Source organism: Symphalangus syndactylus, chromosome 7, assembly GCF_028878055.3.
Source record: "Symphalangus syndactylus isolate Jambi chromosome 7, NHGRI_mSymSyn1-v2.1_pri, whole genome shotgun sequence".
NCBI classification, from domain to species: domain Eukaryota; kingdom Metazoa; phylum Chordata; class Mammalia; order Primates; family Hylobatidae; genus Symphalangus; species Symphalangus syndactylus.
The window spans coordinates 34,971,875-34,992,121 of record NC_072429.2 but is presented as its reverse complement, the minus strand read 5'-3'; the positions used below and the strand labels follow the sequence as shown (position 1 = coordinate 34,992,121).

The window sequence follows — 20,247 nt, the reverse complement described above, 5'->3', positions numbered from 1 at the left end:
GCAGCATGGCGGCCTCGTCTCCTCTCCTCACTTCACTCTTGTGGCCTACCTTCACCTGTCCGCCTGCTCGGCGCCCAGAACACCTTCCACCATGACCGCCTCAGCACGTTCCCACTTAAACAAAGGTATTAAGCAGGTGTACATGTCCCTGTCTCAGGGTGAGAAAGTCCAGGCCAGGTATATCTGGATCGATAGTACTGGAGAAGGACTGCGCTGCAAGACCCAGACCCTGGACAGTGAACCCAAGTGTGTGGAAGGGTTGCCTGAGTGGAATTTCTTTCTTTTCTTTTTTCTTTTCTTTTCTTTTCTTTTCTTTTCTTTTCTTTTCTTTTCTTTTCTTTTCTTTTCTTTTCTTTCTTCCTTCCTTCTTTCTTTCTTCCTTTCTTTTTTCTTTCTTCTTTCTTTCTTTCTTCTTTCTTTCTCTCTCTTCTTTCTTTCTCTCTCTCCTGCTTTCTCTCTCTTCTTTCTTTCTTTCCCTCCCTCCCTCCCTTTCTCTCTCTCTCTCCCTCTTTCTTTCTTTCTTTCTTTCTTTCTTTCTTTCTTTCTTTCTTTCTTTCTTCCTTTCTTTCTTTCTTTCTTTCTCTCTTTCTCTCTTTCTTTCTCTCTCTCTTTCTTTCTCTCTTTCTTTTCCTCTCTCTCTCTCTCTTTCTCTCTTTCTTTTCTTTCTGATGGAGTTTTCACTCTTGTTGCCCAGACTGGAGTGCAATGGCACGATTTCAGCTCATTGCAACCTCGGCCTCCCAGGTTCAAGTGATTCTCCTGCCTCAGCCTCACGAGTAGCTAGGATTACAGGTGTGCGTGACTACGCCCAGCTAATTTTTTGTATTTTTAGTAGAGACGGGGTTTCACTATGTTGGCCAGGCTGGTCTCCAACTCCTGACCTCAGGTGATCCAACCACCTTGGCCTCCCAGAGTGCTGGGATTACAGGCATGAGCCCCCGTGCCTAGCCTGGAATTTTGATGGTTCTAGTATTTTACAGTCTGAAGGCTCCAACAGTGACATGCATTTCGTGCCTGCTGCCATGTTTTGGGATACCTTCAGTAAGGACCCTACAAGCTGGTGTTCTGTGAAGTTTTTGAGTACAACCGAAAGCCTGCAGTGACCAATTTGAGGCACACCTGTAAGTGGATAATGGACATGGTGAGCAACCAGCACCCCTGGTTTGGCATGGAGCAGGAATATACCCTCATGGGGACAGATGGGCACCCCTTTGGTTGGCCTTCCAATGGCTTCCTAGGACCCCAGGGTCCATACTACTGCAGTGTGGGAGCAGGCAAAGCCTATGGCAGGGACATTGTGGAGGCCCATTACCAGGCCTGCTTGTATGCTGGAGCCAAGATGGTGGGGACCAATGCTGAGGTCATGCCTGCCCAGTGGGAATTTCAAATCAGAGATCATTTCTGAGTGGGCTGTCTCATTTTGCATCATGTATGTGAAGACTTTGGAGTGATAGCAACCTTTGATCCCAAGCCCATTCCTGGGAACTGGAAGTGTGCAGGCTGCCATACAACTTCAGCACCAAGGCCACGTGGGAGGAGAATGGTCTGAAGTACATTCAGGAGGCCATCAAGAAACTAAGCAAGTGGCATCAGTACCACATCCGTGCTTATGATCCCAAGGGAGGCCTGGACAAAGCCCAACACCTAGCTGAATTCCATGAAACCTCCAACATCAACGACTTTTCTGTTGGTGTAGCCAATCGTAGTGCCAACATACACATTCCCTGGACTGTTGGCCAGGAGAAGAAGGGTTACTTTGAAGACTGTTGCCCCTCTGCCAACTGCGAACACTTTTCGGTGACAGAAGGCCTCATCGACCCGTGTCTTCTCAATGAAACCAGCAATGAACCTTTCCAGTGCAAAAACTAAGTGGACTAGACCTCCAGCCATTGAGCCCCTCCTAGTTCTTCATCCCACTCCAACTCTTCCCCCTCTCCCAGTTGTCTCAATTGCAACTCAAAGGGTGGAATATAAAGGTCTTTTTTTATTCAAAAAATTAAAAAATAAATAAATCTTAGCTGCAAATACAACTTTATGCTGAGTCCTATGAATCTTTCTATCAAATCTCTAGATATGAGATTAGTGTTGGAGATCCCTGACATACAGTATTTACTATTAATGGTGAAAAGAGCAGAATGTTGTATTTAGCTCTAAAAGTGAATGGAGGAGAATGTGAAGTTGAGTGTTAATAGTAAATGAAGCAGAATGTGTGTCTGGTGTTGGTAGACAGTGGAGCAGAATGTGGTGTCTGGCAACTCGTATTTGAACATAATGTTGAGTTTGGTGGAAGGTTTGATGGATCAGAAAAGTGTAGAACCTGGAAAGATCTGCAGGATCCTGCAAAGTATAGTAGATAAATAAGTAGTGAACAATTCCTTTGCTCCCCATGTTTTAGGCAGAGCAAGGAAGTAGGTGCTGTCCTTATTTGTCTGGGTGTTCTGTGCTCTTGGGCAATGAGACTTACCTTGGGCAGAGATGCTCGAGAGCCAGAGCTCTGGGTGGTCATGGTGAGCACAGTGGTGATGCCTAGGCCCACACGAGCAGGTGCAGCATCCATGTTGATCCAGAAGGATATCCATGAAAGGATGACAATGAGCAGGCTGGGAATATACATCTGAATCAGGTAGTAACCCATTTGCCGCTCCAGGTGGAACCGGGCCTCAATGCAGGTGAATTTACCTGCAAGAAATTGCAGTGAGAAGGCAGTGTAGCCTGGTGAATAGGACAAAAGGCTTTAGGGTTAGAAAAACCTCGGCTGGAGTCCTGGTTCAGTCTCACACTACCTGTGTCCTTAGACAAGTATTTGAATTGTTTTGTATCTGTTTCCTCATGTATAGTAAACTGGGGATAATAACAATAATACCTCCATCATATAGTTACTTATATGATTAATGTGAGAATAAAATGAGATGATGCTTGTGAAAAACTTAGCACAGTCCTCATACATTGTAAATGTTCAGGATTGTCAATTGCCATCATCACTGTTATCATCATCATCATCATCATCATCATCATCAATATTTTGTTGCTGAGAATGGGCCTGACTAAGTAGAACTTTCTCTACCTTTCTGCCAGTTATCTTCCCAAAACATGACTTGATCCTGTTATTTCCTCTTGTAAAACCTTTGGTCTCATCCTTCTTTCCTCATACAAGGCAGTTCCCATTACCTATAGGAAAAAGTTTAAACTCTTTAGCCTGCCCTTTATAATCAAGCTCTAACTAGTCTTTCTATCCCCTTCCCCATCTTTCTTCACCCTAATCATGACTCCCTACATGCCATCCCTTGCCTTGAGCATGCCCTGAACTTTCATGTTTCTGAGCTTTTGATATTGCTCATCCCTGTGCCCAGAATGCCCTTGTTCCTTCCCACAACCAGCCAAATAAATCTTCCTTCTCCTCCATGGCAGTGTAAATGTGAAGATTCTCCCAGGCAGAATGCTGCTCTTTTTCTGTGTTCCCTGAGCCCTGTTCACATGATCATCAGAGCCTTCAAGATATAATACAGTGAGTGAATGGGCAAGTCAGTCTCTCTTTCTGTCTGTCTTCTGCACTAGACTAGGCAGCTTGTCTCCTCCCTGTCTGTGTATCCCTGGAACTGGGATGGGGCCAGTCTTATGGTGGGGTCTTAGTTCCTGTCTACTGAAGCACTATAGGGAATTTCCTGGAGTTCCCTGGACTGTAAGCTGTAGGCAGGGCCTTGTCAGTCTTTTCTTCTTGCATCCATAGGGTCTAGCACAGAGTTCAGCTCTAACTTAAATGAAAATGGGGAAGAGCAAGTGAAATGAATGAGAATATGCTGTGTACATTTATGTTGTTTCCATATCTTGGCTATTGTGACTATTACTGCAGTGAACATGGGAGTGCAGATATGTCTTTGAGGTACTGATTTCATTTGCTTTGGATATGTATCTAGAAGTGGGATTGCTGGACCATGATATATTTCTCAATGGATGAATAGATAAAGAAAATGAAACATTATTCAGCCTTAAAAAAGAAGGAAATTCTGCCATTTATGACAATGTGGATGAAGCTGGAGGACATTTTTATATTAAGTGAAATAAGCCAGACACGGAAAGACATATATTGTATGATCTCACTTATATGTGGAATCCAAAATAGTCATACTTATAGAAGCCAAAAGTAGAATGGTGGTTGCTAGAGGCTGAGGGATGGGGGAAATTGGGAGATGTTGGTCAAAGGGTACAGAATTTCAGTTATGCAAGATGAATAAGTTCTGGAGATCTAATGTACAGCAGTGTGACTAGAATTAACAGTGCTGTCCTGTGTGCTTGAAATTTGCTAAGAGGGTAGATCTCCTTTTTACTTTTTTTTTTCTTTTTTGAGATAGAGTCTCGCTCTGTCACCCGGGGTGGAGTGCAGTGGCGTGATCTCAGCTCACTGCAACCTCTGTCTCCTGGGTTCAAGGGATCTCCTGTCTCAGCCTCCAAAGTAGCTGGGATTACGGGTATGTGCCACCACGCCCAACTAATTTTTTTTTTTTTTTTTGTATTTTTAGTAGAGACAGGGTTTCACCATGTTGGTTAGGCTGGTCTCAAACTCCTGGCCTCAAGTGATCCACCTGCCTTGGCCTCCCAAAGTGCTGGGATTACAGGCATGAGCCACCATGCCTGGCCTTTTTTTTTTTTTTTCTCACATTTTAAGAGTTTTTAAATACATTTTGAATATTTGACGCCTATCAGATTTATAATTTGCAAGTATTTTCTCCCATTCTGTGGGTTCTTTATCTTCACTATCCTGATAGTATCTTTTGACGCACTTTTAATATTTATGAAGTCAAATCTATCTATTGTTTTTTCATTATTCCTTGCATTTTTGGTGTTGTATCTAAGAATCTATTGCCAAATCGAAGATTAGGAAGATTTGTCCTCATGTCTTCTAGAAGTTTTATCATTTTAGCTTAATCTTAAATTTAGGTCTTTAAGAGGGTAGATCTTAAGTGTTCTTACTAGACACACACCCATACACACACACACAATGAGACGTATGTGAGTTGATGGGTATGTTACTTAGCTTGAGTGTGGTAATTATTTCACGATGCATATGTATATCAGAACATCACGTTGCATACCTTCGATATATGCAATTGTTATTGGTCAGTTATACCTTAAGAAAGCTAAAAGGAAAAGAAAATGCTGTATAAAGAGTAAAAGACTTGGTATGTGAGGGTCAGTTGTGGTGATTTGACTTGGGAGTCATTGCTTTCATGGATGCTATGGGAATACCATTATGGCTCAAGGGACAAAGAGAGTATCTTTGGAGGTTCTGAAACATCTCTGAGGTGACTCAGAATTCTGAGGCAGCTGCCCAAGACAGACTGCAGCCCAGGCTGCCTGTACCTTCACTGGGCTTTCTACTTACACCAGAGCCTACGATGGTTTCTCACAATCTCTCTCTTTCACCTCCTCCTCTTGCTGGCCTGCCATGCCTCTATACTCTGTGCATCTGGGTTCAGACCCCAGCTTCCTACCCATCCTTCCAGCTGTTATAGCAACTGACTGACTTTCTTCTCCCATGCTTTTATGAGCTTGTTCTCAGCCTGAGACAGGATATGCAAAGCCGGCCTTGATCTGGTGCCAGTCATCCAGATATTCAATCTTCCAACAAAGGCATGGGAGATAGAGAGCTAAGCTACACCATCGTGGCTTATCTGCTCTCTCATAGCTCACAGGCAAGTGAACCCTTTCTAGCTATTTACTAACCTTCAGTGACACCTCTCAGCTCCCTCTTGCTGAGGTCTATTGTGAGCATTCTCTCTACTTTTGCTCTGTTGGAAATGCCAGTTCATCTGTGACAGAGACTACTAGGTGTCTTCCCAATATCAGTTCTTTACTTCTGCCCTAGAAATAGGATCCATTCTGCTACCTGGAATAATGACTGTATTTACCAGCTTCCCTGGTAATTAGGTACGGCCCAAGCTTAAGTTACTCACTCCAGGACTCACAGGAAGAAAATGTCAGAGCCACTTTTTTGTTTCAAAACCTATTCTCTTAACCACTAGGTAATCTTCATAAGATCTGTTGAATCGATGATTGAATGTGTCTGAAATGACCTCTGGTCCTGGTTGGGGGGTGGGATCTGAGGAGGGTGGCCCTTGTACCTACCTGTGTTGTAGTGCTTGGTGCAGTATCTCAAGTCCTTCTCTTCCTTCAAGATAAACTGGGGCAGAGTTAGTCCATCTGCTACCTGCACGGCTCCCTGTTCCTGCCACTCAAAGATGAGGTCATTCATGGTATATCCAACTGGGATGGGATCAGAAGAAGGAGCAGTCACCACTCAGAAGCACTTGTTTGAAGCATGTCAGGGTTGGTTAGGGTTAGAGACTGAGAGAGACATCAGACACTTGATGGAACTTGTGAGACCAGGTTCCTTTTTTCTCCTCTCAAAAGAGGTAAAAAACTGGTTAATTATTTATATCTACATCAGAGCCCTTCCACCTCTCTTCCCAACCTTCTGCATTAGCTTGTCCTATTGTTCCCCCTCTCACTCCCATGGTGAAATGCAGTTGACATCTGCTATTTTCACCTGCACACCATCCTTGCCAGCCTCCTCTTTTGCTCACAGCAGATACTCCTCTGTGGAGCAACTCTATTGCATGCTGTCTTGGTGAGACTAACCACTGGCTGGGGTAGACGGGGGAAAGTGTGAAAAGGTGACTCAAGCTAGGCCAGACTGTGCACCAGCACTTCAGCAACTATTGAGTCAAGTAACAAGAGGTTCAGAGTTGGTTTGTGCTGATTCCCCTCATGGGTAGTGCTCCAAGGAAATGGTCCATTAATTCCTGTTGCCCAAGTGCTCTGCCTTGGTTTTTGTATTTTTAAGTTAGTCAGATTGGTTTCTCTGTTTGCAATCAAAGGAGTCCGCTATCCAATCTGTTAAAATCCCAGTCCTCCATAAAGTCTACTCCAATACCCTCTTTCCTTCTCCATCAGAAGGAAGCATGCTTTCTGCCATAAGGCCACAGTGCATTGTACTTCTAACAACACACCAATCACTTGCTGCCCTTTAGTACAGTTATTTGTGCAGTCAGTTGTTTACTTCCCCTGCTGGAGTGAACATCTTGTGGGTTCAAGGACCATGACTTATTCAAGCCATTTCTCCTCCATTCACATTAACCAAAGACATGGAACAATGACCCTTTGGAGAACGCTGCTGGCTCCAAAACATGGGCCTCAGTTAGGCAATGTAAGGGAAGTTATATTTCTAATGCATTTTCTAAAAGCAAAGTCCTTCATTGAATATTTTGGGTTATTACAGTAATCTCCTGGGGTCTAGTGGTTAGGAGCAGCTGTGTGGGAATTTCTGCCTATCCCATGGGTAAAAAGGAGCCTGGTTCTTTCTAGAGGATTCATGCAAGACACTCACAGCTTTCCAGTTGCATGATACATGTCTGGACATCCATGGGGAAATTCTTCAAGTCCATGGGGCAGGCCAGTGTCAGGGTGATTCTGGGAAGAGAAGGGAGTTGAATGATGCAGGATCCACACATCAGGGAGGCTGTGCCTCTATTCTAGTTATTGTTAGAAAATCAGTTGCCTAGGGCAGGGAAAGAAGGTCAGGGAACTTGTGTTTGTTTGTTTGTTTGTTTATTTTTGAGAGATGACATCTCTCTTTGTGACCCAGGCTGGAGTGCAATGATGCAATAATGGCTCACTGCAGTCTCGACTTTCTGGGCTCAAGCGATTCTCCTGCCTCAGCCTCTAGAGTAGATGCGACCATAGGCATGTGCCACCATGCCTGCTAATTTTAAAATTTTTTTTTGTAGAGACGGGGGTCTCACCATGTTGCCCAGGCTAGTCCGAACTCCCAGGCTCAAGCAATCCTCCCACATCAGTCTCCAAAAGTGCTGGAATTACAGGCGTGAGCCACCGTGCCCGGCCGTGACACGATTTTCATATATAGAAAGCCCTGAAAATTACATACACACATACACACATGTGTATACATAGAAAGCCCTGAAAATTACATACACACATACACACACATACAAACTGTTAATGCAAATAAAAGAATTTAGCAAAACTGAAGGATAAAAAATCCACAAGGAGTTATGGCAGGAAGCATGGTGGGAAGCAGAGTGCAGTCAGCTGCTTTGGGGACCTGCAGGCCCTCTGGCCTTGGAGGTGCAGATGAGCTGGGGGCCCGGGCCTGGCGGCAGGCTCTGTCCTCCAGGCTCCCAAAGCCCTTGCTGTGGCTCCCACCAGCCGGGCCCAGGCCTGAAGCAGCAACAAACCTCTTTTCCCACCCCACCTCAGTGACCTGGTGGCCATCTGGTCTCCCAGCCAACTTTGCCCAGTCTACACAAAGCCCCCGATGGTTGCTGGGATGCAGCACCTTTGGGTGGCGGTGGGTGTGGACAACTCATGTTTATTAAATAATTATGTGTGTATTTCCAAGTTCCTGATTGAAAAATGGAGGTTTAGAGAGGTAAAAGTAGGTTGCCTAAAGTGACACAGTTAGGGAACTTCAGGGTTTTTTGCAGTCTTTCTGGCCTCTGGAGACCTGTCTTTAGCAAGTTGCCTAGAGGCCAGGGGCTGCCCCTATTCCTTACTCTTCTGCATAGCCCTCAGGTAGGGACAGAGCTCAAATTTTAAGTTGAGCAGCACCCATGTGCACCTGCAGCAGGTGTTGCAAGTGGTTCTTGGCTTCCTTCTTCACACATAGGGCTCATCAAAGGTTATTTCAAAGAGGCCCTCTGCCTTCTGGGTGTCCAAACACAGTTGATTCACATCAGTAGGCTCATGCTGGTGTCAGCTGGAAAGGGGTGGGCTCCTCAGGATTCTGGGCTAGCTGTTTATTTTGGTTGTTCAACCCTTACAGAGGCCACAGACTCAGAACCAGAGGGAGTCCTCTCAACAGAATTTGAGGCCTGCAGCTCAAGCTGGAATACAAGACTCCAGCTTGAAAGGCTTTTCCAACATCTGAGTGCCTGCTGCAGGGGATGGAGAAGAAAGGCTTTCAGAGCCCAAAGAGCCTCAGATCATCAAGGCAACTCCCTCATGTGACAGGTGAGAAACCCAGGGTGCAGAGAGGGATAGGTTGAGAGTCATCTAAGGTCACACAGCAAGCTGATACATCAGCCAGGATTCAAAACCATGTGTTCTGGCCTTTGGATTCTGAGTCCCAGGGTGGGGTTGACTCATGTGTTTGCTGGCAGCACTGCCTTCCTGAAAAGCCAACCCCAATACCCTAAGACACCTAACTGCTGGTGTTCTAGTGGACCTGAACTGGCACTTTGGCTGCCTGTGATGAGGTACACAGCCCTTTGTGAACTTCCTCCAGCTCACACCCACGGCTCTGGATGTGGGCCCCTTTAAGCATAAGGTTGAAGCAAAAGGGGAAAAATGGAAGGGAGAGGCAGAGGAAGAAGACGCAAAAGAAGGGAGTGGAAGGAGGGAGAAAGTGAAGAGAAAGTGAATGCAGTTGAATTTCTGCAGATAAAAGCTCCAAAGTGGGGCAGCTGTCACACTGGCTTAATTTCCTGAAGTCGAATGACCTTGGAAACATCACTTTCTGCTGATTTGTCCTTGTATCATGCTGTACCAGGACTTACCTTCCTAGAGATAGGAAATTAGCCTGGCAGCAGCAAAATCCAAGCAGGCTGACCTTACCATCCCCCCAGCCAGCTGGGCCTGGATGGCCATTTCCTAAGCCTGTCACTCTTCCAGTCTGGATGTTTACTTGAGGGGATAGGAAGGTGGGCTCCTGAGTGAGGAAGGCCATGTGAGCCTCGAGTTCCTCTAAGCCTGCTCTTGATGATGAAGTTCCTAAGCTCCCTCCCCTACACAGCCTGCTCTCAGGAAAGACCGAGTTCAGTCAAACCTGAGGGTTAGGATCTGTACAGCCTCTCCCACAGGCCTGGACAGTTAAGGCTCATCACCCAAAGGGAAAAAAAAATGTGTTTCCCTGAAGGACTGGAGCAGTAGGAGGAGACATTTAGGACCAGCGCCCTTTTAAGCTCTTTGAAATAAAAACATATTCATATATTGATCAAATATTTGAGTGCCTATTGAATGCCATGCACTGCTATAGGACTTTGAGAGGGCATCAGATTCACACTAATACAGATTGGAATCTAGGCTCTGCTACTAACAAACTGGAAACTTTGGCAGGTTACTTAAATTTTTCTGATTCTCATTTGTCTAATCTGCAAAATGGGCATAGTAAAACCTGCTTCCTGGGGTTATTAGGAGGGCTGGATATAACACATGAAAAGTACCCGGCATAGTTAGTGAATTCTCATGAATGGTAGCTGTTATTATTACATGTGTAAGGTCATTTTTTCACCTCTTGGACATTGGTCATTTTCCTTATGCCTTAGGAGAGGAGATCAGGGACTTGGTGTGGAGGGGTGGCAGCAGACTCTGAAGGCTTTGCCCCTAGCCAATATCTCAAGGATACTCCACATCTGGAGAAGGAAATCTAAACGCCTAGACCCAGTGCAAAGTTTGGGGGATAGATTTTATAGAAGGGATGGAGCAGCCCTGGCCTTGACCGCGAGCAACACCATCCAACTGGCAGGCTCATTTACTTTGAAGTTGCTGTGATTTTCTAGGCTTTATGCCTTAGCTCCTGCTATTATTGGTAATCATGCTTGAATACTCTTTCCTATCTTGTTTGATTGAAATGCTGAGTAACTTAAACCCCACTTTCTCTAGGATGGCTTTCTTAGTCTCCTTGGTTATAATAAATCATTGGCTCCTAGAATAAAATATCCCATTGTATTTTATTCTTACTTGCTGAGTATAAGTTACAGAGCTGGGTCTACCTCTTCTGCAAAGGTGTTGGGTTGCCAGGGCCTGTTCACCTCTGTTTGGCCCCTCTTTTAGAGTCTGTGCCCAGAAGGTAGTGAGGCAAGACACGTTCTGAGCAGGGAGTGGGTGAACCTGGTCAGAACTCACCTGATACTGTAGAGGACATTCCCATTCCGGGAGATCCTTAGCAATTTGTTGTCTGTGGTGATCTCATGGAAGTGGGCCCCCTTCTCATTGGCAAAGAACAGGTCAGGTTTCCAGATGGAGTCCAGCATGGATGGGTCCAGGTCCAGAGAGTCATCAGGGTATTCATTATAGGCTAGGCGGGGGTCGTTCCATTGCTGCCGCAGGAAGATGTTGACCCTATAGTCCTACAGCCAGGAAATAATAAGGTGAAGGCAATGTTAGGCCCAAGGACATCAACTTTTGGAGGACCTGGGTGCTTTTGGCCAGTAAAACCTTTTCTGGAGGATGTTATTAAGTGTGGTTGCATCTCATATGGGGGTGAGACATAAAAGCTGTGTATCAAGCAAAAACCATGGGAGTCATAATTACCCCTGAAAATCCTCTAAATGCCCCATGAGGTATATTCAACCCTGAACTGAGATTATGTAAATGTTATTCTTTATTTTGAAAAAAATTAAACTAAAGAAAATTCAAAGATGGATGTAATAAACACTAGTTTTCATCATCCTGTTAATATTTTGTCATGCTTGCTTCATTTTTTTTTAAATAAGAGAGAAAATACATTGCAGATAAATTGAAGTCCCTCTTTTACCCTCAGCCCCAATACTACAGTACTTCTTAGGCACACTAAGATTTGAGAGTCACTGGTCTAGACAAATTGAAGGAATGAAAGGAAAAAATCAAAGCTGATGTCTGAGCATTCAAACTTTTCTCCCTAAAGAGAACAATTAATTTTCAAGAAGTGAAGGAGGGATGGGCGGAAGAATTCTGTAGTATTCCTGCTGGTCCTAGGGTTCATCCCATTCTGTTTTAATACCAGCCTTCTATAACTTACTGTGACATATGTTGATTTGTTTGGAAAGGTTTAATAGATGTCATGGAGTCACATCTTACTAGCTTCTTTTTTAATTTATTTATTATACTTTAAGTTCTAGGGTACATGTGCACAACATGCAGGTTTGTTACATATGTATACATGTGCCATGTTGGTGTGCTGCACCCATTAACTCGTCATTTACATTAGGTATATCTCCTAATGCTATCCCTCCCCCCGCCCCCAACCCCACGACAGGCCCTGGTGTGTGATGTTCCCCTTCCTGTGTCCAAGTGTTCTCATTGTTCGGTTCCCACCTATGAGTGAGAACATACGGTGTTTGTTTTTTTGTCCTTGCAATAGTTTGCTGAGAATGATGGTTTCCAGCTTTATCCATGTCCCTATAAAGGACATGAACTCATCCTATTTTATGGCTGCATTGTATTCCATGTTGTATATGTGCCACATTTTCTATTTTTTTTTTTTCCACTTTTTTTTTTTTTATTATACTTTAGGGTTTTAGGGTACATGTGCACAATGTGCAGGTTTGTTACGTATGTATCCATGTGCCGTGTTGATTTCCTGCACCCATTAACTCGTCATTTAGCATTAGGTGTATCTCCTAATGCTGTCCCTCCCCCCTCCCCCCACCCCACAACAGTCCCCGGAGCGTGATGTTCCCCTTCCTGTGTCCATGAGTTCTCATTGTTCAATTCCCACCTATGAGTGAGAACATGCGGTGTTTGGTTTTTTGTCCTTGCGATAGTTTACTGAGAATGATGTTTTCCAGTTTCATCCATGTCCCTACAAAGGACACGAACTCATCATTTTTTATGGCTGCATAGTATTCCATGGTGTATATGTGCCACATTTTCTTAATCCAGTCTATCATTGATGGACATTTGGGTTGGTTCCGAGTCTTTGCTATTGTGAATAATGCTGCAATAAACATACGTGTGCATGTGTCTTTATAGCAGCATGATTTATAATCCTTTGGGTATATACCCAGTAATTGGATGGCTGGGTCAAATGGTATTTCTAGTTCTAGATCCTTGAGGAATTGCCACACTGTCTTCCACAATGGTTGAACTAGTTTACAGTCCCACCAACAGTGTAAAAGTGTTCCTATTTTTCCACATCCTCTCCAGCACTTGTTGTTTCCGACTTTTTAATGATCATCATTCTAAGTGGTGTGAGATGGTATCTCATTGTGGTTTTGATTTGCATTTCTCTGATGGCCAGTGATGATGAGCGTTTTTTCATATGTCTGTTGGCTGCATAAATGTCTTCTTTTGAGAATTGTCTGTTCATATCTTTTGCCCACTTTTTGATGGGGTTGTTTGTTTTTTTCTTGTAAATTTGTTTGAGTTCTTTGTAGATTCTGGATATTAGCCCTTTGTCAGACAAACAGAGAGCCAAATCATGAGTGAATTCCCATTCACAATTGCTTCAAAGAGAATAAAATACCTCTCTTCAAGGAGAACTACAAACCACTGCTCAACGAAATAAAAGAGGACACAAACAAATGGAATAACATTCCATGCTCATGGATAGGAAGAATCAATATCGTGAAAATGGCCATACTGCCCAAGGTAATTTATAGATTCAATGCCATTCGCATCAAGCTACCAATGACTTTCTTCACAGAATTGGAAAAAACTACTTTAAAGTTCACATGGAACCAAAAAAGAGCCCACATTGCCAAGTCAGTCCTAAGCCAAAAGAACAAAGCTGGAGGCATCACGCTACCTGACTTCAAACTATACTACAAGACTACAGTAACCAAAACAGCATGGTACTGGTGCCAAAACAGAGATATAGACCAATGGAACAGAACAGAGCCCTCAGAAATAATACTACATATCTACAACAATCTGATCTTTGACAAACCTGACAAAAACAAGAAATGGGGAAAGGATTCCCTATTTAATAAATGGTGCTGGGAAAACTGGCTAGCCATATGTAGAAAGCTGAAACTGGATCCCTTCCTTACACCTTATACAAAAATTAATTCAAGATGGATTAAAGACTTAAATGTTAGACCTAAAACCATAAAAACCCTAGAAGAAAACCTAGGCAATACCATTCAGGCCATAGGCATGGGCAAGGACTTCATGTCTAAAACACCAAAAGCAATGGCAACAAAAGCCAAAATTGACAAACGGGATCTAGTTAAATTAAAGAGCTTCTGCACAGCAAAAGAAACTACCATCAGGGTGAACAGGCAACCTACAGAATGGGAGAAAATTTTTGCAATCTACTTATCTGACATCTTACTAGCTTCTAAACTCAATGCTTAGTTAATGTTTCTCTGATGGGACTGCAGTGTAGTTATTCCACTGAAAGAAAAATTCAGGAGTCAAATCGATTAGCCTAATGTTAGACCAGATGAAATACAATAGGTTTCTTTATTGCAGGACTTCTCAGAGACCTTAATATGCTGATGAGTTGTGTGCATCTTAAGAAGGGAATAGAATATGGTTTATTTTGGCCATGGAATTCTTATATTTGTGCATGATGAGTATCTTCTATAGAATATAGGTTAGGAATGGCTGTCCTAGTCAAAACTCCATCCCCACCTCCCACCTTTTTTTTTTTTTCCAGATGAAGAAACTGAAGTCCAGGGAGAATGGAGACTGGCTCAATGTCACTCTGAAAATGTAGGGCCAGAGCTGATTCTAGAACTCAAGTGTTCTGACTCCTAGCTGAGAGTTTGCTCAATAGCCTCAGCTGATCCTAGAGGAACTGAAAGAGTCCATTCAGTTTCTATTCACAAGGTGTGGAGCTATTATGGTATGGGTAGATCTCAATAGCAGAAAACTGGGTCATGCAGTTAAGAAATATTTCCATTAAGAAAGTTTTCGGTTAGGAGCGATGGCTCATGCCTGTAATCCCAGCACGTTGGGAGGCCAAGGTGGGAGGATTGCTTGAGCCCAGGAGTTTGAGACTAGCCTGGCCAACATGATGAGACCTTGTTTCTACCAGAAAGTACAAAAGGTAGCAGGGTGTAATGGCACATGTGATGGCCTGTACAGTAGCCTGTAGTCCCAGCTACTCAGGAGGCTGCTGTAGGAGGATCACCTGAACCCAGAGAGGTCCAGGCTGCAGTGAACCATGATCATGCCACTGCACTCCAGCCTGGGTGACAGAGTGAGACTCTGTCAAAAGCAAACAAACAAAACAAAAAAAGAAAGTTTTAAATTTTGTTACAGAGACATTGTAAACCTGGAGTTCATGAATATCATGACACAAGTAGAGTTTAGGATATATTTGTGTTTCCTAAGCAGGAAAGGCATAGCTTTCTGTGTTGGATCTCCCAAAGGGTCTATAGTTCCCCAAATGATTAATATCCTCAGTTCAAGTCCAATTTTAAATGCTTTCCTCCAAGGAATAATCTCCACACATGAGGACCGGCTATTGCTTTTTCCCAAGGGTGCTGGATAAACGAGGTCATGCAATATTTTCTTTTGGAATGCTGCTTGTAAATCCTCATCAGTCTTGATCTGTTATCAGCAGGGATAAACTAAAACAAACAACCTTCCTCCCCACTCTCACCTCACCCCTGCTCAATTCCTCCTACAGCTCATGCTTCAGTCTGTTTGCCTATAGAAATATCAATAGCTTCATAAAATGTTCCAAGATATTTTATAGGATTGTTCTATAATTTAATTGCAGCCTCTCCCTCCAGCCCCATAGAAAGTGACATTTGGCCTCATAATCTCATATCTTATAAGTCCCATGGTGTTGGAAGAACTTCAGGCCTGGCCTGAGTGTTGGCTCTTTGTCCTGATGATGGTAATGGACAACTCCCAATCTGGTCCTGTCTGATCAGGGGATTGGAAATAGTCTCTCCTTCTCCTTCTCCCTTGGATTTTGCATGAAGTGTGTGTGTGTGTGTGTGTGTGTGTGTGTGTGTGTGTGTGTGATGATGAGGCATTGGGCAAGTCACATCAGAGTAAACAGACTATGAATGGTTGGGCAGAAAAAGCCTTCAGTCCCCAAGCCCCAGCTGCACTTTTGATGTTCTTGCCAGTGACATGTCAAGTCCATTTATGTGGATAGCAGGAAGAAAAGAAAGTGGCATTTCTTAAAATGGTCTGTTAGGCAGCAGGCGCCGTTCTAGATACTGTCACATACACTTAATCCTCACAAAACCCCTGCAAGCTAGACATTCAGATTCCCATAGTGAGGGTAAGAAAACAGGTTTGGACAGGCTGAGAAATGTGTCCCAGGAGCAGGGCCAGTGAGTGGCAGAGCTAGGACTGGAATCAGCATCAGCCTGAGCCTCTAGTGAGCACTTATGATTTAAGTCACATGGTGTGGACAGCCAATCCTGTGTGAGGGACACTTTCTGTCAGCCTCATTGCTCACGCAAATTCTGCCTTCTCAGCTTAAGGCTTATCTCCTGCAGGAGAACTGATGCCCCAGGCTTCCCTGACCTCTTCCTTTTTGATCTCCTAGCAAGACCGAATCACCTGGAACGTTTAATTGAGCACCTCTTCACTGTGTATGTCTTATGTCCTCAGCTTGATTGGGAGCAATTTGAGCGGATGAATCAGACCTTATATTTTCACTGCACCATCTCACCTAGTCACTCAGTGCACCTATGAGCTACCTAGTACCTATGAGAAGGAAGAGGAGGTAAAGTCAGAAAAAGCTGGAACAGATGGGCTTTTCTTATTTTATATCTGGAAAGACTGAGACCCAGAGGGGAGAGGTATTTCCTAAGATCACACAACAATTCAGTAAAGAATCTGGAATTAGAACTTGGCTCTGCTTCTCTGAGCCTCACTGTTTTTTTTTTTTTTTTTTTTTTTGAGACGGAGTCTCGCTCTGTCGTCCAGGCTGGAGTGCAGTGGCGCAATCTCGGCTCACTGCAAGCTCCGCCTCCCGGGTTCACGCCATTCTCCTGCCTCAGCCTCTCTGAGTAGCTGGGACTACAGGCGCCCGCCACCACGCCCGGCTAATTTTTTTTTGTATTTTTAGTAGAGACGGGGTTTCACTGTGGTCTCGATCTCCTGACCTCATGATCCACCCGCCTCAGCCTCCCAAAGTGCTGGGATTACAAGCGTGAGCCACCGCGCCCGGCCATGAGCCTCACTATTAAAAGAAGTTAGGCTAGATCGTCTCTAAGAACTTTTCCAAATCCAACAGCTAATTGTTGTTAGTTTTATTTTTTCCAACAACATTTAACTGAGCTCTCTTAAGTGCCAGATACTATTCTAGGCACTGAAGAATCCACTGAGAACAAGAAAGATATATTTAGTCAGCTCCAGAGCCTCCAGTGTAATGTTTGCACCACACTGAGATAAGGGCTCTGATAGGGGTTAAACACAGGGTGTTAGGGAATATAGAAGACAGGTTCCCATCTGGACTTGGGGGTGGTGATCAGGGAAGTCTCCAGGTAGAAGTGATATTTCAGGTGAGACCAAATATGGTTGAGCCAAAGAGGGAAAGCACTTTGGGCAGTTGTAAGTGCATATGTGAAGGCCTAGAGGCAAAGCAAGAGTGTGGCACTTTGGAAAGAATAGCAAGTGAATGAATAGAGGAGTGGGAGGATGCATGCAGGGTCTTGCAAGCTGTACTGAGAAATTTGAACTTTTCCCAGTAATAATGTGGAGCGTTTGAAGAATTTTAAGTAAAGATGGACATTATTACATTTGCATTTTATTACTAATATTTAAAAATGTTTTACTGTTATTTCAGAAGCAATGCAAGTTGACAGTAAAAAATTTATATTTTAGACGTACATCATCTAAAAGAAGAAAAACAAAATAAAACCCATCTCTTTGTATTTCATAATGAGTCTCTCATTATGAAATGAATAATGAAAATTAGAGCGAGAGATGGAGAATGTATCTTGGTGTCCTCAGGCAGCTTGACTCCTACTGGCAGTGCCTGCCCTAGCAGCTGCTACCCAAACAAGTTGCTGCCGTTGATTTCCTCCCTTAAACTGGCAAACAGCAGTGAGAAATGCAGTTCAGAAGAGATCAATGTAAGTGGTGTAACAGGCCGAAAGCTAAAGGCTGTTTTGCTTATTTGGCCATAGCTATACGTATGTTGGTTGGTGTTTGACATGCTGGGGCTATGTTCAAGTTCAGGGACTGGAGGAGCAGCAGTTGAATTCTCCACTCTAGAACCTGAGGTTCCACCTCTGGGAGCTGGCTTCTAGGTCTCAAACTCTCAAGGGTAGCTCACAAACCGGAAGCAGGAGGGATTCCCAGAGCTCTGATTCAACAGCGTTCAGCACTAACTCACCCATCCTGCCTCTCAGATTTCTTGATGATCTAATTTCTGGTAACTGGGCAACTAGCTGCCCTGCTTATGAGACCAAGGCAGAGCATTAACTCATTCATTTGTTCATTCATTCATTCCACGGACATTTATTGAGGGCTTCCTATGTACCACCTGAAGTTGGATCTGTCCCCCATGTCTACCCCCACTGTGCCTCATTTCAGATTCTAACCTCTCCTAATAAACTCCTCTAAACTCAGTATTGTGATGAAGTAGAAAGCATGAAGTGTTTTAGTAGGATAGAGCTAAGAGCTTGAGCAAGAGTGTTGGTGGGAAGGGTATGTGGAATGCAAGAGGTGGGCCCATTGCAGTCAGAACCAAGAGACATTGCATCAAGAAGTAAACAAAAGAACCAGATTCTTATACCTTTTAAAGTCTCATCATTCCAGCTCCCAAGGGGATATCTCATCTCTAAACTCAGTCCAACTCTATTAACATTTATGAGGCTGATTGGGAGTACAGTGAGAGTGGAGGCACAGTGTCTTCATTTCTATACTTAAAGAATTCAGTTTACCTAGCAAGCAAGATAAGGCATGGACACAAATATCTACTACACAAAATTGAAAGTGAGAGGGTCATAAGAAGTTCTAACAGGCTTCATGCAGTGGCTCATGCCTGTAATCCCAGCACTTTGGGAGGCCGAAATGGGCAGATTGCTTGAGCCCAGGAGTTTGAGACAAGCCTGGGCAATGTGGAAAACTCCATCTCTACAAAAGAAGTAAAAATAAAAAATTAGCCAGGCATGGTGGTGCACGACTGTAGTCTCAGCTACTCGGGAGGCTGAGGTGGGAGGATCAATTGAGCCCGTGAGGTTGAGGCTGTAGTGAGCCATGATTGTGCCACTGCACTCCGGCCTGGGTGACAGAGCAAGATCCTGTCTCAAAAATAAATACATAAATAAATATAAATAAATAAATACTTTTAACAAATTGCCATTAGAGATGATTTCCAGCCAAGTTGGGCAAATCTGGAAAAGCTTTTCAGGAGAAGGTAGCATTTGCGGTGGCCCCTTTCAGTTTGTTCCATCCTCCAGAAGTTAGCATCTCTAGATCTAGTATTGTTCTGAGATGTGAACGGTATCTGGTTTCACCTGGAACAAGTCCAGTGATATGCTCTAAGCCTATACGTCTCACATCTTTGAGATAAGGGTAAAACATTAAGACTAGGGCTGCAGCCTCAGAGTATTTGGAATTAGAATATGTATAATTGGGGGTAAAAGGAATCTCATGTAGAAGAAATAGCACAAGCAGAGGTGTGTAGGCAGGGACATTCAAACAGTTCAATTTAGCTCAACCATTAGCAGCAATAATAATAATAATTGCCCCTTATTGAGGCCCTACTATACACCAGGCATTATGTCTTAAGCATGCCATACATGTCAGCTTATTTTATCTTTAAAACAATTCTATGACTTGGGCATTTTCAACCTAATTTTATAGATGAAGAAGGTGCAGGGAGATTAAGTGCTTTGTCTGGATTTACACAGTTAGGAAAGAGTGGGGCTGGAGTTCAAACCTGGTTTGTCTGATTACATAAAGTTCATGCTCTTAACTACTCTGCTGTGATAAGGCTGCAAAATGAATTAATTTGACTGTGGATATCCTTAACTGCCAAACCAAGGTGTTTGGATTTTATTTGCTAGCCAATCTAACACCATTGAAGACTTAAGGAGTGGGGTAATGTCACAGTTTGATTTCAGGAAGATCAGTATGGCAGGAACCACTGTAGACAACTGGAAGCAGGAGAAAACAGGTACAGAAAGACCTGTTTTAAGGCTGTTGTGACAATCCAGTTGGGAGGTAATAAAGGTTCTAAACTAAGAGAGCAGGAATGGAGATTGGAGCTAGATGAGAGAATCATCATTCTTATCATCATTTTCATCATCAAATATTATAGCTAGAAAGAACCCTGGAGACTTCTGTCTCAACTCTCTCATTTTACAAAAAGGAAGGCTCCCTCAGGGGCACACAGCAATTCAATTGACTAAGGTGGAAACTGCATGCAGGAATCCTGTTGGACAGATGTGAAAACTAAAGCCCTAAAAGCTCAAGTACCTGCCGCAAGTTACTGGTAAATCCAGAATTGATAATAACAGTGCAAATAATACTAATATTCTGAGACTTTACCACATGCAAGAAACTGTGTTAAGACCTTTATGTGTGTTATTTTATCTTCACAAC

At 43.6% G+C, this 20,247-nt stretch overlaps 1 protein-coding gene and 1 pseudogene across 2 annotated transcripts in view; one reads left to right on the top strand and one right to left on the bottom strand.

The window, feature by feature from the left end:
• Nucleotides 1-20,247, bottom strand: part of GLRA1 (glycine receptor alpha 1) — a 112,109-nt gene that overhangs the window by 27,991 nt on the left and 63,871 nt on the right. For both annotated transcript variants that reach the window (XM_055285560.2, XM_055285561.2), the window contains exons 4-7: nucleotides 10,921-11,144; nucleotides 7,385-7,467; nucleotides 6,124-6,261; nucleotides 2,465-2,679 (exon numbers count right to left, since the gene is read on the bottom strand). In XM_055285560.2, the coding sequence (XP_055141535.1) occupies nucleotides 2,465-2,679; nucleotides 6,124-6,261; nucleotides 7,385-7,467; nucleotides 10,921-11,144 (660 nt within the window). The remainder of the gene's footprint in view (nucleotides 1-2,464; nucleotides 2,680-6,123; nucleotides 6,262-7,384; nucleotides 7,468-10,920; nucleotides 11,145-20,247) is intronic.
• On the top strand, nucleotides 3-1,915 carry LOC129486133 (glutamine synthetase-like; annotated as a pseudogene).